At 41.0% G+C, this 16,313-nt stretch overlaps 1 protein-coding gene and 1 long non-coding RNA gene across 2 annotated transcripts; both read right to left on the bottom strand.

Annotated features, from left to right (window-relative positions):
* Window positions 1-1,171: 1,171 nt before the first annotated feature.
* On the bottom strand, window positions 1,172-4,523 carry LOC118487637. The gene is made up of 3 exons (XR_004882306.1): window positions 3,548-4,523; window positions 2,365-2,452; window positions 1,172-1,414 (listed from the first exon to the last, which is right to left on the bottom strand). It is a non-coding gene; the product is annotated as an uncharacterized LOC118487637 (long non-coding RNA).
* Window positions 4,524-9,121: 4,598 nt separating this feature from the next.
* LOC110914516 lies at window positions 9,122-10,102 on the bottom strand. Its single transcript, XM_022159305.1, has one exon. The coding sequence runs from the start codon at window positions 10,100-10,102 to the stop codon at window positions 9,122-9,124; it is 981 nt and encodes a 326-aa protein (XP_022014997.1).
* Window positions 10,103-16,313: the final 6,211 nt, after the last annotated feature.

Genomic DNA, 16,313 nt, shown 5'->3' on the forward strand with positions numbered 1-16,313 from the left:
ATTTACCGAAAAGTTAAGGCGTTTTAGTGTTTAGTGTCCCTAATTAGGGATTTTATTTGTATTTCACCTATAAAGTGCATTCATGCCCTTCGTCGCTCGTTCAGACAGTTTTCGGGACTTGCTGGCATGAATAGTGTGTTCAGGTGAATAGTGTTTTCAGCATTTGCCAACATATTAGGACATAGTTTGCAGTTTTCTCACGACGTGACAATTGTATTAATATGGTTTAACATATTTACCCATGTCCTATGATTGCTAGACTTTTGATGACCTAATCATTCAATAATTAAATCGTAATGAACGTAATTAAACGCTAAATCAAGTGTTTAAGTTGTACGGAATTACCATTATTTTTGCCAGTTGTCACAATGGGGCCGTGCCAGGCGGGCACGGGCCATGGTGAAGCCACTGATTTCTGCTATAAATATATGTGCTTGGTTCCATTCCAAACCATCCCTTGGCAAACCACTTCTCTCTCACTTGCCACCACTCCACCACCACCACTAAACCACCATCATCCACCACCATCATCCATTTTCCATCATTTAGAGTGTGTGTAGTAGTTTCGGGATCCAAGATTGATAGTAAGAGTCTTTGTCAAACAAAGGCCATGTTTGGCTAAACTTTTACATCACTTGGTGAAGACAAATCTTTTGTGTATTTTCTTTTATGATTTCTAACTTTTAGCAACTTTTTAATTGGGTATGTATTAATGACTTTGATAACTAGTTTTTTTATATTGAAGGCAAATTTATCTAATCATTCTTCATATGTTGTTGATTCATATATTCATGTCTTTTTCCTGGAAGGGGTTAGAAGGGTGGTTGGGTAAATTTTATGTCTCGTTCAGTGTATAGATCCCGCGAGAACCTGGTTCAAGCTTAGTAACACTTCACGAGTCGGAGCAGGAATTACACACCACGGGAGAAGTGCCAAAAGGTTGAGGGTGTATCCCTGCGAGGACTGTATCCCTGCCGACTCAAACCAAAGGTGTCAGACCCTCAAAATCCACATGCAGAGTACTACCACGAGGTGTGTGACTGACCAGGATCTAGCTATCAATCATACTGAACAGTAATAATAACAGCATTCACCAACCATAGGGGTTGTGATAAGCATAGTTAAAATCCTAAAGTTTTAAGTTCAAATAGCAGTTAAGTAAGTAGCGGAAGCATAGTAAAATTGTTCAAATAAAAGTTCATGCTCAATGTTATTTAAAGAACCCAACACACGGATTTAGACGTCTACTACATGTCACACCCCGAAATATCAGAGCATGGTGTGACTGGACCGGTATCTTCATTGCACAGCGGAAGCAAATAAGCTAAGACTTCAAAACAGTGAACGCCCGCTAAGTAGTCAAATCACCATGGGTTCTCCTATTCCAACCGTTCCATATTTTTGAAAATGCAACCTGAGAAAGAACATGCGAAAAATCAACATAAAGTTGAGCGAGTTCATAGTTTGTTTTGAAAAGATTTAAAATAAATCTTTTTGATAACCGGTTTTAAAGTTGCTGAGAAAATATAGTAAAATCATTTTCTTGGCATGATCTATGAAAACTGTGAGTCTAGCCCACGAGAGTCTTTGTGCATTGCACGAGAGAGAATGGGCCGAGCCCAAACTAACCTTTGTAAGCAGGATCAGCGTGTCCTCTTACTTAGGTATAGTTTGAAAAACGTTACCAAAGTTTGTAAATCCATGTATTTGTGAGTTTACTTCAAATGAATCTTAAAAACATTTGAAAATCTGAGTATTAAAAGCTGGTATGTAAGCGTCTATGAACAGATCATTAATGTTTTGCAAGGACATTAATATGTGTGGGGACATAGGAAGCACTCAACCCTAGCGGATTTCCCCCGGTCCACCCGGTTAGAACAACAAAAGCACTACATGGGCCACACAAGGACCCAAGAGTGGGGCTCGCTACACCCGATAGATCTACCACTTTTGCCCTCGGTCTTATACAAGATTAATGGCACTTAAGAGAGATTACTATTCGCTCACCTGATCTAACAGTTCATTCCCTAGCTTAACCATACCCTAGTTAACGTATAATGTGTGAGTTATTCATGTCCTTGGGCCTCTACCCATGTCCTTGGGCCTTTGCCCACGTCATTTGTGTTATTAAAACTCATGCATGTTTCGAAAAACACTTATGTTTTCATAAAACCGGTATGTTTAGTATAATCTTTTCGTAAACCATTTGAGTTCGTTGAAATTCTGTCGCAAAATGGTTTATAACTATGTGATATTGATTTATCGAAACCTTGTGTGATTTTGCAAAACTTGCATGTCTTTCCACCCCCGAAAACATTTTATAAAAAAATGTAAAACAGTGAAAAGTGGGGGTTATGAACTCACCTTGACATTCCTGTGCAAAGCTAGCCTAGCGTGATTCCGTAGTGTCATTCCAAGAATGTGAACTCGCTAGCGTGCAACTAGAGCATTCCTAATCAAGGAATAATTATAAGTTTCTAATTAAACAACGTAGTTAAACTACGTGTCCGAGCTCTACCGAGTCGTAAGTAAACGACTCTATGACGGTGTTATCTTGATTAGAATAATCAAGCTGGGGTTATTTGATCCCATTTAAAATCGGGATAAAACTAAGTCTCGAAAACGACTTAGTTTTCGAATGGTTTAGAAAATATATATATATAAAAATATACTTATATGAGGTCGTGTTAGTCGTCGTGACTAGAGGGCGTAGACGAAATAGTAATACGCCTCTCCGTGGCTTTCGTAAGTCGTAAATATATATATATGTATATATTTATATATATATACTGAAATCTTGACATTTGAAATGAATATAACAAGTATAGTATTGTTATAAAACATTCAAAAGTATTCGCGTCGTCGACATTTGAAATAAATATAAACTGTCATATCTGTTTTATAAAAGCGTGCGAAGTCGACGTGTGAAATAGACACTCGGATTCGCGATGAATATAAATAATAATATTTATTTTACAAAAGTTTTCGAGAATATTTCGAATTATTGGCGTTTTAAAATGAATGTAGACAATTATATCTACTAAACAAAAACTTACGGACTAACGCCATTTCTAATAAATATAAACGGTTATATTTGTTTCATATAAGTATACGAGCGTGCGACGATTGAAATAGAAATAAACAACTATATTTGTTTTGTAAAAGGATCGAATTTCGTTAGTTAGTATCTCGTTTTATACCTCGTGAAATGTCGCCAAAATAAATATGCTTTATATTATCTTCAAAAGAATACTCTAAATTCCGATAGGTATCATTTTTATAATATAAATGCGTTCGTATTTCGGGTTTTTAACGAAAATCGGGCAGAGCTTCATCTGTTTTTGGACGATCCCGACAACCTATGTGTCGATTTATTTATCAAAATCCAATCAACAATTAACTCAACATATATAATCTTTTGTAAGGTTTGCGAAAATCGTAAATAATTCACTACTTATACTCGGTTCGAGCTCGGTTCGCGTAACTAAACTCTAAAAACCTAAAATCTAACCGGAGTATAACAACTAGCTTCGGTTAGATTTGTTACCGGTTCTTCGAGTTGACTGCGTTTTGACCGATGTTAACTGAGTTGACTCGGTCTGACCGAGTCAACCGAGTTGAGCCACACCAAAGCAAGTCCAAACCAAAATCCCGAACTCCAATCGAAAGCTGCCCGTTTGACTGAATTAACCGGCTCCAAGTCTGAGCCGTTCTGACTGTGTGTTGACCGAGTCAACTCGGTTTGACCGAGTTGACCGAACATCGAAACTGAACCTGTGAACCGAGTGGACCGAATCCGCAACTTGAATTAGAGCATAACCCTCACCACGCAAATACCAGGATTCAAAAAGATCAGCACTGTGTAAACCAACAAGCCACTAAAAACTGAAGATAAACGACACTTACCGGAGTCGTGTGTCTGACCCGACACCGAACTGATTCGCGCACCCGAACCAAAATCGTTAACTGTTGACCCGAACCGAGACTCGATGTGAACTGAGCTGACCCGCTTGAACGTGACCCGAATCTGAGCTAACGAATCTGGAGCCCTGTACCCGAACCCGAGCTGTGACAACCACCACCACTGCCACTGTGTCAACAGTCGCCGCAGGCGGTGGCGACGCAGCCGCCATCGTCACCACCATCAGCCTCCATCATCATCATCAACAACATCGGAAAAATCTGTCGGTGAAAAGCTCCACAGCCGCCGTAGCGGCATTTCTAGTCACCGGAGCGACGGCTCCGTCGTCTGCACATCGCCGCACCACCATAGAGGGGTGACCGGCACTGCTTCTCCATCCCTATCTCTCTCTCGCGCTGTTTCTCTCTCTCTCTCTCTCTCTCTCTCTAGATATTTAGATGTGTGGGTGTTCTAGATGAGAATTTGATGAGAAATCTTCATGGTTGAGTATTATAGTTGTCAAAATGAGGAGCAGGGAAAACAATCATGTTAAAAGTTAAGTGGTAATACTTAAGTAATGAGAATGGTGGGGTTTGGTGTGTGTAGTCGACAGGTAGAAAAAAAAAAGAGAGATGGAGAAGTGATAGGAAGGGAGATGGAGGTAGTTGGAGTTTTGACAGATGCATTTGATGTAAATAGGGAAATGATGGCATCACCTGTGGGACTTGTGGATTACACAAATTGCAAATTCCAAGTTAGTTTTGCGTAAAGATCTAACCAAGATCTCAAGAGAAACATAACAATAAAAATAAAAACATTTGTTTGTTAGATGTGTACGGTCAAAGTGAGGAAAAGGAGAGTTTTGTTTAATAAAACATTTTTGTCTTGTTTTGTGGTAGACATGGACAAAGTTTGTTTTTTTTTTTTTTTTTTTTTGTGAAACTAAGATGTTGGTACTAAATAATTACACCAGGTATATAATTGTATTTCAAATCAAATTAAATTACTTAATGATTTTGGTGACATGTTTTATTTATTAAATACGTGATAGCATGTACAAATGCATACATGTTAATATCCATAGGATTTAATTCATTTAGAATAAATTGAATTGGTTCATATCAAGACTGAAATGTTATGTCTTAAATACTATTTTTTTATCGTCTAAACGCTTGCTAATCGTGTAATTAAAAGCCGTTAATTACCGGTTGTCACACTACACATCCCCACGTTGCAAGCTCCTGAGTCACTGAGTACCTGCAAAGCATGCAGTAGGGTGTCAACACAAAGTTGGCGAGTTCACGAGTTTGTCCAGTTTTATTTCCAAAAACTTTTTTCGATAGTTAATTTACTCATTTATATCATGCCATGGGGAGCTACCCCATATGTAATCTACTAAACTGCGTCATACCGAATACTCTGCGACCTCTGTTTGTTTGCCCCGCATTATCAATGTCTATCATCATTGATGGGTTTTGCCTGAGTCTATTAGTTCACGACGTATCCACTACAGGCACGGTGTGAGGCTGGTGAGACCTAGATAGCGCTACCAACTAATAACCCGTTCGCCCGGCCCCGGCGACTAATCGGTATCAAGAGTAGGGACTTTAGTGATAGAGTTTCGTTTTGTCTTGCTTGTTGCATCTAATATAAATAGTAATTAACTTGAACGTCCCATATAAGGGGAGAAAAGTATGTTTGTACCCCACACAAGGAGGTAGCGTTATGCTATCCGTTTCCCAACCACCGGAACGCATGCTTTTAGAAAAGTTGTGAACTCACCTTGGGTTGATCGGCAACTGATTTACTTGGTCAAGTGTGCTGGTCAACCATGTCCTAATATAGTTACCACTCTAGGTCAGGCTCGGGTACAAATAAGTCACGTATATCCTACACGTATCTAACACATAGCATACATATCATACTAGTGTCCTATACGTTATTGGGCCTGTTTTATCATTTAAACAATTTAAACCATAGCAACACATAGTCAATTTGGGCTGATACAAGTTATATATCGCTAATGGGGAGGCTCTGGGCGATCTTGGAGATTTCGTGAAACCCTAATCGATTCAATCAACTCTTGGTCTCGATCGATCTTGGTTAGTGTCTAAGGATTCCATATTCGTTTCTTTAGGTTCTAATCATCTGAAATCAGATTAAGGTTCGTGCTCTAGGGTTTTTATTTTTCTTATTCGTTTCTGATTGTTCTTGGGGCGCCGGCGGCTTAGGGTTAAGTTTTGCGGTGGATACGGCAGTTCAATTACTTTCGTTGCTGATTATTGGTCACTAAATACCATCTTAATCGTGGTTTTTTCTGATTATTGGGGTTACATCAGATTGATTAGGGTTTATTTTTGCGGCGGCTGGTATAACTTTGTTTCGGATTCAATTGGTTCGAATTAGGGTTGTCACGGCTGCTAGGGTTTTGCTGAACGATCCTCATCTTGACGGCTACTAGGGTTTTCAGCCGTCATATCTGTTTCAATTGACGGCTGCTAGGGTTTGTCAATATGGGAATGGATGAATCTAACAATTCTGGTGGAAACCAACAGGATACTCGTGGAAAGCTGAGATTATCGTTTGATCAAATAGCTGCACGGTTTCTTGATGTTGATGGGAACACTTTGCAGCCAAAGCGTGGTGTAACGATTGGAACACAAAATGACCCTAAGTCTTCAAACATCATCGATGATCTAACAAGGGTTACAGTTCCGGTTCGATTGGAAAAACGGGATGTCGGAAAGTCAGACAACTTTTGGGATTACCCTAGCAAGTATACACCAAAATCAGATTTTTTTGGTGCATCCTTCTCGGCTGAAAACAGGGCTGCTCAAGGTAATTCGGGGCCTGCCGACCCTGTTTCTTTTGCTCACATTGTTAAGAATACAAAGGAGAAGGTTAAAGTGAATTTTCGGGCGATGGAATCTGCCGAGAAAGTTGACGGTGCTGATGTTGTTATTCCTTTGTCATCGGTTCAACAAGTTACTGATAGGTATGCTAACACTTTGTTTGGATATTTTCTGGGTAAACGGTTGGCATTTCCTGTGGTTGATTACTTTGCTAAGAACAACTGGGCTAAATATGGGCTTTCCCGGCTCATGATGAATGCAAACGGGTTATTTTTCTTTAAGTTTACTTCTAAGGAAGGGATGAATCAAATGCTAGAGGATGGGCCTTGGCTAATCAGAAGTGTTCCCATAATTTTGAAGGAGTGGTCGCCCTCTATCAAGATGGAAAAAGAGGACATTAAAGTGGTTCCAGTTTGGGTCAAGATGCATGATGTGCCATTAGAGGCATTTACTGAGGATGGGCTTAGCTTGGTTGCCTCTATGATTGGAATACCTAAGATGTTGGATACGTATACTGCCTCGATGTGTGCTGAATCTTGGGGAAGGAGCAGTTATGCTAGAGCGCTCATTGAAGTGCAAGCGGGAGCTGAGTTAAAAAAGAGAGTTACAGTTGCTATCCCATTGATGGATGGTAGTGGGTATTCAAAGGTGGAGGTCAAGATTGAATATGATTGGGAGCCTCTAAGGTGCTCCTCTTGTCGTGTGTTTGGTCATGATGACGGCTCGTGCCCGAAGAACCCTCTGGTATCTTCTAGTGGAGTTGCTGAAAAGAACAATGATGAATTTCAGGTTGTAGGGGCCAAGAAGAAGAAAGTGAACAACCAAGGCATCTATATGAAAAATCAGAAGCCTAAGGTAGTCTACAGGCCAATCGTCAACCCTAAACCAAAATCGTCCTCAAAGAGTCCGATGCAGAATCAGGTTTCAACATCTAACCCGTTTGACATTCTGAAGGATGATACTGGTAATCAGGGAGGTACCACTGTGGGTCGAGTGGAGAAGAAACAGTCGAATGACAGGCAGGTGTCGGATGAGGAGGAGGTTGAAGAAGTCTACAATGAAACTAGTGCATTTATGACATCGGGTACTCATCCTTTCTCTTCGAAAGCAGGGGCAAGCACCTCTTCTACCAAGATCTCTAATGGATAGGCTATCTGCTTTTCGTCTGAAGGGGCTGCGGTTTTGTGGCTACTTTATCTTTGATGATGGCGGTTGAGGATTTTGTTTTATGTTTTGCATTGTTTGTCTACTAGATGTCGTGTCATGATGTATAGTAGACTAGGTTATGGGTATTATAGGTCTTTGGTTTCTGTTTTTGATTTACATATATGGGGCATGTCCTGTATATGAACTAGTGTGGAACACATCCTCACTACTTGTACTTATTTGCGGTTGCATTTTTATAGAATCACCGGGGTAACCCTTTACCCAAAAAAACACATAGTCAATTTGAGCAGTAACAGGAAACACACAACCCAAAACATGTTGTCACACACTTGGGCCCAATACCCAAGACAAGCAACCCAGTTGAGACCAGGTAGTCTCGACTTGAGAGCACGAGGTCTCGAGTTGAAACCAGAGGGTCTCGAATAGTGAATATTCAAGTCGAATCCGTGTAGGTCTCGAGTCCCGTCTCGATTCAGATCAGGGGGTCTTGACTCGAGATCGTGCCAGTCTCGAGTTCCTGAAGTTTGTCTGCTGGTCTCGAGTTGTCATGAGGAGGTCTCGAGTCACAACCAAGGTCTCGACTCGCAACCCTTGGTGCAACACTAACGGAATCTTTCTAGAACCTGCCCCATTTTGTATGATCCAATCATATTGCACAAACATGTTTCCAATTCCGTACAGATACGAAATCAGATCAAAATAAACAATTTTCAAATATTCTTTCATCATCCAAGCTGTTCTTCATTTAGGTTTTCATCATATGTAAGCATATTCATACAAAACAGACCTACTCTAACAATTACCAATTCAGTGTACCATTCATGGATCATCACTAACTAGCTCCTAACAACTAGCATGCATTCCTTGATTCAGAAACATATCTACCAGTCCTCGTATGTTGCATATAATCATCAACTAGAATCATACAAAAACATGTTTTCATATGACCCTATTATCAACATTCATCCATTTCCATATTTTTTTTGGGTAAAGGGTTACCCCGATGAATTTTATAAATGAACCAAAAAAGTACAAGGGTGTGTCAAAGCGACACACCAACTAGACTTGGCATACCAAGACTAGGACACCAAACCACAAAACCAACCAAACAACCCAACCAAAAGAAGTTAACAAACAAAGTAAGCAACCATGGCCGAAAACAAACAACCTAGGCCAACATTAAAACATTACAGATAAACAACTAGCCCGGGTCAGCTACATCATCCTTGCTATCATCAATCTTCCAGGTTCTGTAGATCCTCCTCCTAGCCAACTCCACTCGAAACTTGAACCCCATAAGCTGAAGCCGAACCACACTTTTGATCTTCTCAGCAACTTGCACCACAGTCAACTGGTTGGAACTAAAGAGCCGACTGTTCCGCTCTTGCCAAATATAATAGGTAGCCACCGCCACCACCAATTTACACACAATGGCATCAGTTTTCTTAGAATTAGAATGTTGATCAACCCAAACCATTAACGACTGCCATGTGTTATCTACACTCTCCAAGTTCACCGTACACTTCACATTTGTCCAAACTTGATTTGCAAACGCACATTGAAAGAACAAATAGTTTCGGCTATCTCGATCATGTTTGCACAACGGACAACACATAAGATTAAGATTCGTAGCACTTCCAGCTTCCCAAACCGCCAACCTATCCTGAGTTTTTAGTTTGTTCCGTAACACTAACCACATATGAAAGGAGTGGCGAGGAACACACTGAGAGAACCAAACCATGTTTGCCCAGGTCACCTGAGTATCTCTCGTCCGAATCGTATTCCAAACTTGGGCCGATTCAAAGTCTATAAACTTCCCATCCAAATTTTTCCAAGCCAGACGATCAAGAGCATCACCAACTAGCTGAGGCGTTTGAATGCTTATTAAAACCGGGAACAAATCTAGCCAAGCTTGGGGCCATCTCCAATGCCCATACGCATCAATAACATCAGCAACCGAGGACTTTAAACTGAAACCTGCATTAGCTATAGAACGAGGAGTAATAAAGGAGCTAAGAGGACTCATAGGACACCAATTGTCACTCCAAACATTAGTTTGCAAACCACTTTTGAGGAGAGACCATATGTGAGGCCGCATAATACAACGAATAGATAAATTTTCCGCCATCCCCAACTCATGCTCCCTCGACATGGCACCTCCCAAAAACTTCTCCCTTTCCATATTACCTAACACACAACCTAACTTTCAAGCTAGCATAATAATCATCAAATCACTTCAACCCTCCTAATCATATAGAAATATGCATATTATACAAGAACATTTGCACCATTCAACAAACAAACACCTTCATCATGTTTAAACAATAGTCATAATGCATATTATCACTAAACAATCAAGATGAGGCACTAACCGAAACTGTTTGAGTGCGAGTGTGTGTGCGAGATAGAATGATGATCGAGCTACAAGCCTTCACCTTCCAGCTGGCCTCAAGAATGTAGGGTGTGTGATGATGTTTAAGGGTTTCTAGAGAGAGAAAGCTAGGGAGAGTGAGAGAGAGAGAGAGAGAGAGAGAGAGAGAGAGAGAGGAATGGAATGCTTGGGAATTGTGAGAGAATAAGGGCTGCCAAAAATGGCAAAGTCGGCTAATAACATGGGTTTTATACCCAGGAGAGAGCATCGCACAGCTTGGGCTTGGGTGCGGTCTCGAGTGGGTTCTTGGGCCAGTTTTAGTGGTGCAGCCCACCAGTTTTAATCTAGTAGGTCCCGAGTCGAGACCTGGTGGTCTCGAATCTGAACCGCGGTCTCGGCTCCTAGTATATAGCACATTCTTAACTATATATATATATATATATATATATATATATATATATATATATATACACACACACACACACCACACATCATGAACCACATATTGCACAGAAATCACAAGTCTTCAATTAATAATATACGTACACATAACTCTATTACAAGAAGAAAGTTACTCGGGAAAACCTGAAGTGTCACATTATCCCCAAGTTTTAAGAACTTTCGTCCCGAAAGTTAAAGCGCAGCCGCTGATAAGCTAGTATGCGTGAGAATGTTTCAACGGGGTGTCACATCATCCCCCTGTTAGTTTGGAATTTCGTCCCAAAATTTTGTTGTAGCTTCAGTGCTGGGAGTTTTGTTTGCAAACAACTGGGGATACTTGCGCTTCATCTGGTCTTCCCATTCCCAGGTAAACTTTGGGCCACGGCGCGAGTTCCAACGAACTCGTACGATCGGTATCTTGCTACGTTTGAGGGTTTTGACTTCTCGATCCGTGATCTCAATCGGTTCCTCAATAAAGTGTAGCTGATCGTCAATAGTGAGCTCCTTGAAAGGAATGATGAGTGTTTCATCTGACAGACACTTCTTCAGATTATACACGTGAAAGACGTTGTGCACCGCACTCAGCTCTTCAGGCAGATTTAATCTATAAGCAACCTTACCGATCCTTTTGGTAATTTCAAATGGTCCAACATATCGCGGATTGAGTTTGCCCCGTTTACCAAAACGAACCACACCCTTCCAGGGTGAGACTTTAAGTAGAACCCAGTCCTCGACCTGGAATTCTAGCGATTTCCTACGCTTATCAGCGTAGCTTTTCTGACGGTCACGAGCTACCGCCATGCGTTGTCTGATCTGGGCAATCTTTTCCGTAGTCTCGACTACAAGTTCCGGGCCGGTAATTTGGCTTTCACCAACTTCCGCCTAACATAGTGGTGATCGACATGGTGGTAACCCTAGCTCTCTCTCCTATGGGCGATTTTTTGTTCTTCCCTAGAATCCATCAGTTTTCTTCGTAATCTTATGTATAACAGTCTGTGATTAGAGTTTTGATTCCTTCAAAACTTTATAACGAACTCGTTAGCATTGGTGATCGATTTAAACTTGGATTTTCTGCTTTTCTTCAAATCGCCGCCTTAGTTTACATATTTGAAACCCTGATCGATGAACCTAGTTGTTATTGATTGCGGTTAACTGAGTTTAATTTAGCTAGATTGATACGCTGGTTTAATTGATTAAGGGTCGACAATTGTTACTAGGGTTTATAGGATTAGGGTTTCAGGTTTCTTGTTCTTGGGCCGTCGAGTTTCTTTGCATGGTATTCTGTTGTTTTGGTAATTGAGAGAGTTGTTTCTGATTGTCATGGATGAACGAAAGAAATCTGAGGGCAATGTGCGTGGTGGTAGGTTCAAGCCGCCATTACCGTATCAAGGATTAGCTAGCCGTGTAGTGAACATCGAAGGGAATGTCTTTGCTCCTCGTAGGGGTACTGTTTCAAACACTCAATCTGAACCGGAAAAGATAAATGTAATTGATGAATTGTTGAAGGTAACTCAGCCGGTGGTTAACGAGTTTGTAACCCCTGATGTAACCCATGTTGAGCCGATTAGGGCTGATGTCAGCGAATCCGGAGATGTTAATCAGATTAAGCCGATATCTTATGCGGATTCTTTGAAGATTCAGAACCCTCCTAAGGTTAACTTCAGGTCTCTAGCTAGTTCCATGCAGCATGATGATTGTGATGTCGTTTTACCGGTAGAATCGGTTAGGGTTGTGCAGGATAAGCTAGCGAATACTTTGTATGGCTATTTCTTGGGAGACCGCATTGCTTACCCTGTAGTGGAAATTTTTGCAAAAAATAACTGGAAAAGGTATGGTTTGCAGAAGTCAATGATGAATGCAAACGGCTTCTTCTTTTTTAAGTTTGCTGATCAGAAAGGAATGCTGGGTGTGCTGGCTTCGGGTCCATGGATAATAAGGTCACAACCTTTTTTTCTTCAGGAATGGACTCCGTCTACAAAGCTTGAGAAGAAGGAGGTTACTAAAGTTCAGATGTGGGTTAAAATCCATGAAGTTCCTTTAGCTGCCTACACGGAAGATGGTCTTAGTATGATTGCAACTGCTATTGGGGAGCCTAAGCTCCTTGATTCTTATACTACCTCGATGTGTGTGGACAACTGGGGTCGTAGTAGTTTTGCTAGAGCACTTGTGGAGGTGTCGGCTGATAAGGATCTTAAGGAGGAAATCACTATGGCTATTCCTAAGCTGAATGGGGAGGGATTTATAAAAGAGACAATGTACGTTGAATATGAATGGAATCCTCTCCGGTGCTCGGCTTGTTGTGTTTTCGGGCATTCTGATGAATCATGCCCTAAGAAGCCAGCGGTTCGTGCTCCCATGGCTAGTCAGAAGGGGGGTAGACAACCTGGTAACCATGGCAAATCACAAGTGAAAGCAGCTCCTAGAGTTGATGCTGATGGATATACGGATGTTCCCCTTAAAAAGATGGCAAGAAAATCAGGTATCCCGGTTTCTAAGCCAAGCCAAAGTTTGAGTATAGACCGATTAGTAACAAGCAGAATCAGGTTTTAAATACTAACTCGGCTAACGTTGGAAGTAGCAAGAGAACTGACAATTCGGGGGTCCTCGTGTCGCGTAATCGTTTTGATGTGCTAAGAGGTGAAACTGGGGAACCTAGCAGTTCGGCTAGGATAGTAGATGATGGAGCGGATTCTTCGGATGATGAAGAGGTGATAGAGGTGTACAATGAGACGAATGACTTCCTTAAAGTGGATCCTAACAACGATATTCATAAAAAAGGGGCAAGCACTCCTTCTTCAGGGGGTCTCAATGATTAGTTTGGTTGTTTGGAATATTAGGGGGTTGAACCGCCCGCTATAACAAAATGAGGTTCGTCAGGTGGTCAAAGATAACAAGTTAAGTTTATGTGCGATTCTGGAGTCTCATGTGGGTATGGATAATCTTCAGAAGGTATGCAAGGCTGTTTTTCGTAGATGGGATTGGACTTCTAATGGGGGTTGTTGTAATAAAGGTGCTCGGATTATTTTGGGTTGGGATCCCTTGGAGGTAGATGTTATGGTTCTCTCGATGTCAGCTCAAGTCTTACATATTCAAGTCTTACATATTCAGGTTTTTTGTAAGACTAATAAGAGTATGTTCTTTTGCTCCCTTATATATATATGCTGCGAATTATTATGTTGCTCGTAGGGATCTTTGGCAGAGCTTACGTGTGCATAATGGCCTCGTTCATGATAAACCTTGGGTGATAATGGGAGATTTTAATTCTGCTTTGAATATTGAAGATAAGTCTTGTGGCTCTTCATCCGTTACATCTAGTATGCGTGAGTTTAAAGAATGTCTTGAAGAGATTGAAGTTTTTGATATAAACCGGACAGGATTACATTACACATGGAGTCAAAAGCCCAAAGAAGGTATTGGTTTGCTGAAAAAGATTGATAGAGTGTTGGGCAATGCTTCGTTCGTTAGTGCCTACCCGGAATCGGTAGCCATTTTCAAGCCCTATGGTATCTCGGATCACTGTCCTTGTGTTTTAAAGCTTTTCTCGGCTGGTAAATCTAAACCAAAACCTTTCAAGTTTGCAAACTTCTTGGTTCATAAGCCGGGTTTCTTGGATATTGTCAAGTCTAAATGGGATGTGCACATTAATGGAGTTCATCAGTTTCGAGTTATCAAAAAACTCACTCTTATGAAATCTTCGCTTCGTGTCCTCTTGTTTCAACAAGGTAATCTTCACGAAAAGGTAGCTAATCTGCGTGCCAATCTTGAGGGTCTTCAGAATGATATTGATATGGATCCCCTAAACGATGTTTTACGTTCTCAAGAAGCGGCTATGCAAAAGGATTTTCAGGAGGCGTTGCTTGATGAGGAAAGATTCCTCAAGCAGAAATCTAAAGTGGAGTGGCTCCGTGCGGGTGATGCTAATACGGCTTATTTCCATTCATCCTTAAAGTGTAAAAATCATTTTAAGCGTATTGATGTGATATCGGATCCGAATGGCAACATTTATGAAGGGGATAATGTGGCTGCGGCTTTTGTCAGCCATTATGAGCAGTTTTTGGGTTGTGCGGGTCAGATTTCTTTACAGCCATCTCCGGATATTTTCACTAATAAGCTGGATTCTGATTCTGCTAATCATATGACGCGACCGGTTACTTTGGAGGAAGTTAAATCAGCTATGTTTTCGATTGGGAATGATAAGGCCCCTGGTCCGGATGGTTACACGGCTGCGTTTTTTAAAAGTTCGTGGCAGATTGTGGGGAGTGATGTTTCAAATGCTGTTCTTGATTTTTTCAATACTGGTAATCTGCTGAAGCAACTCAATCATACGTTAGTTGTTCTGATCCCTAAGGTATCGTCTCCGACTAGAATTACTGACTATCGTCCTATTTCCTGCTGTAATGTCATTTTTAAATGCATTAGTAAAGTGCTAGCAGATAGGCTGAAAGGTTCTTTAAGTAAGATTGTGAGCATAAACCAATCAGCTTTTGTTCCTGGTCGGAAAATATCAGATAATATCCTTCTTACGCAAGAATTGATGCACAATTACCATCGTCATTTTGGGCCTCCTCGATGTGCTTTTAAAGTTGACATCCAGAAGGCTTATGATACGGTAGATTGGGGTTTTCTTAAGAATGTTTTAGTCGGGTTCGGTTTTAACGACATTATGGTCAACTGGATCATGTTATGTGTGTCTACGGCCTCCTATTCGATATGTGTCAACGGGAATATTCATGGGTATTTTCAGGGGAAAAGAGGGTTAAGGCAAGGTGGTCCATTATCCCCTTATCTTTTCACTCTCGTGATGGAAGTTTTGACATGTATTCTCAATCATGCTACAAGGATTGATTCGTCTTTCAGGTTTCATAATAAATGTGAAAAGCAGCGTATTGTTAATCTTTGTTTCGCGGACGATTTATTCCTTTTTGCTAGAGGAGATATGGGTTCGGCTCGTTGTATTATGTCTTCGCTAACGAAGTTCACTCGAATGTCGGGGCTGATTCCGAGTGCGCAGAAAAGTACAGGATTTTTTTGTAATGTGCCGAATAATGTCAAAAGGGAAATCTTGTCTATCATGCCATTTGTGGAGGGTTCGCTGCCGGTGAAATATTTGGGGGTTCCGCTTATTTCTTCTAGACTGTTGTACAAGGATTGTAATGTTCTTGTGGAGCGTCTTGAAAATCGGATAGATAATTGGAAGAACAGAATGTTATCTTTTGCAGGCAGGTTGCAATTAATCATTTCCGTCCTTTCAGCTCTTCATGTGTACTGGTCCTCGGTTTTTATTTTACCAGCTAGAGTCATTAAGGAGTTGGAATCAAAAATGCGGAATTTTCTTTGGGCTCAATCTCCTTCTCAGCGGGGTAGGGCGAAAGTGTCTTGGAGTTCGGTTTGTGTGCCGAAACATGAGGGAGGTTTGGGTATTCGACGGATCGCGGATGTTAATAAAGTTCTCATGGTGTCGCATATTTGGAGCATTCTAAGTAACCGTAACTCGCTTTGGGTGGCTTGGATTCATTCTTATCGTCTAAGAGGTCGGAGTTTTTGGGCCCATAGGGTTCCGACTTCTTGCTGTTGGAGTTGG

The sequence above is a fragment of the Helianthus annuus genome, chromosome 15 (assembly GCF_002127325.2).
Source record: "Helianthus annuus cultivar XRQ/B chromosome 15, HanXRQr2.0-SUNRISE, whole genome shotgun sequence".
Taxonomy (NCBI): Eukaryota; Viridiplantae; Streptophyta; class Magnoliopsida; order Asterales; family Asteraceae; genus Helianthus; species Helianthus annuus.

Excerpts from the sequence above, each read along its gene's own strand:
- LOC110914516 (XM_022159305.1), bottom strand. The coding sequence starts at position 10,102 with ATGGAAAGGGAGAAGTTTTTGGGAGGTGCCATGTCGAGGGAGCATGAG.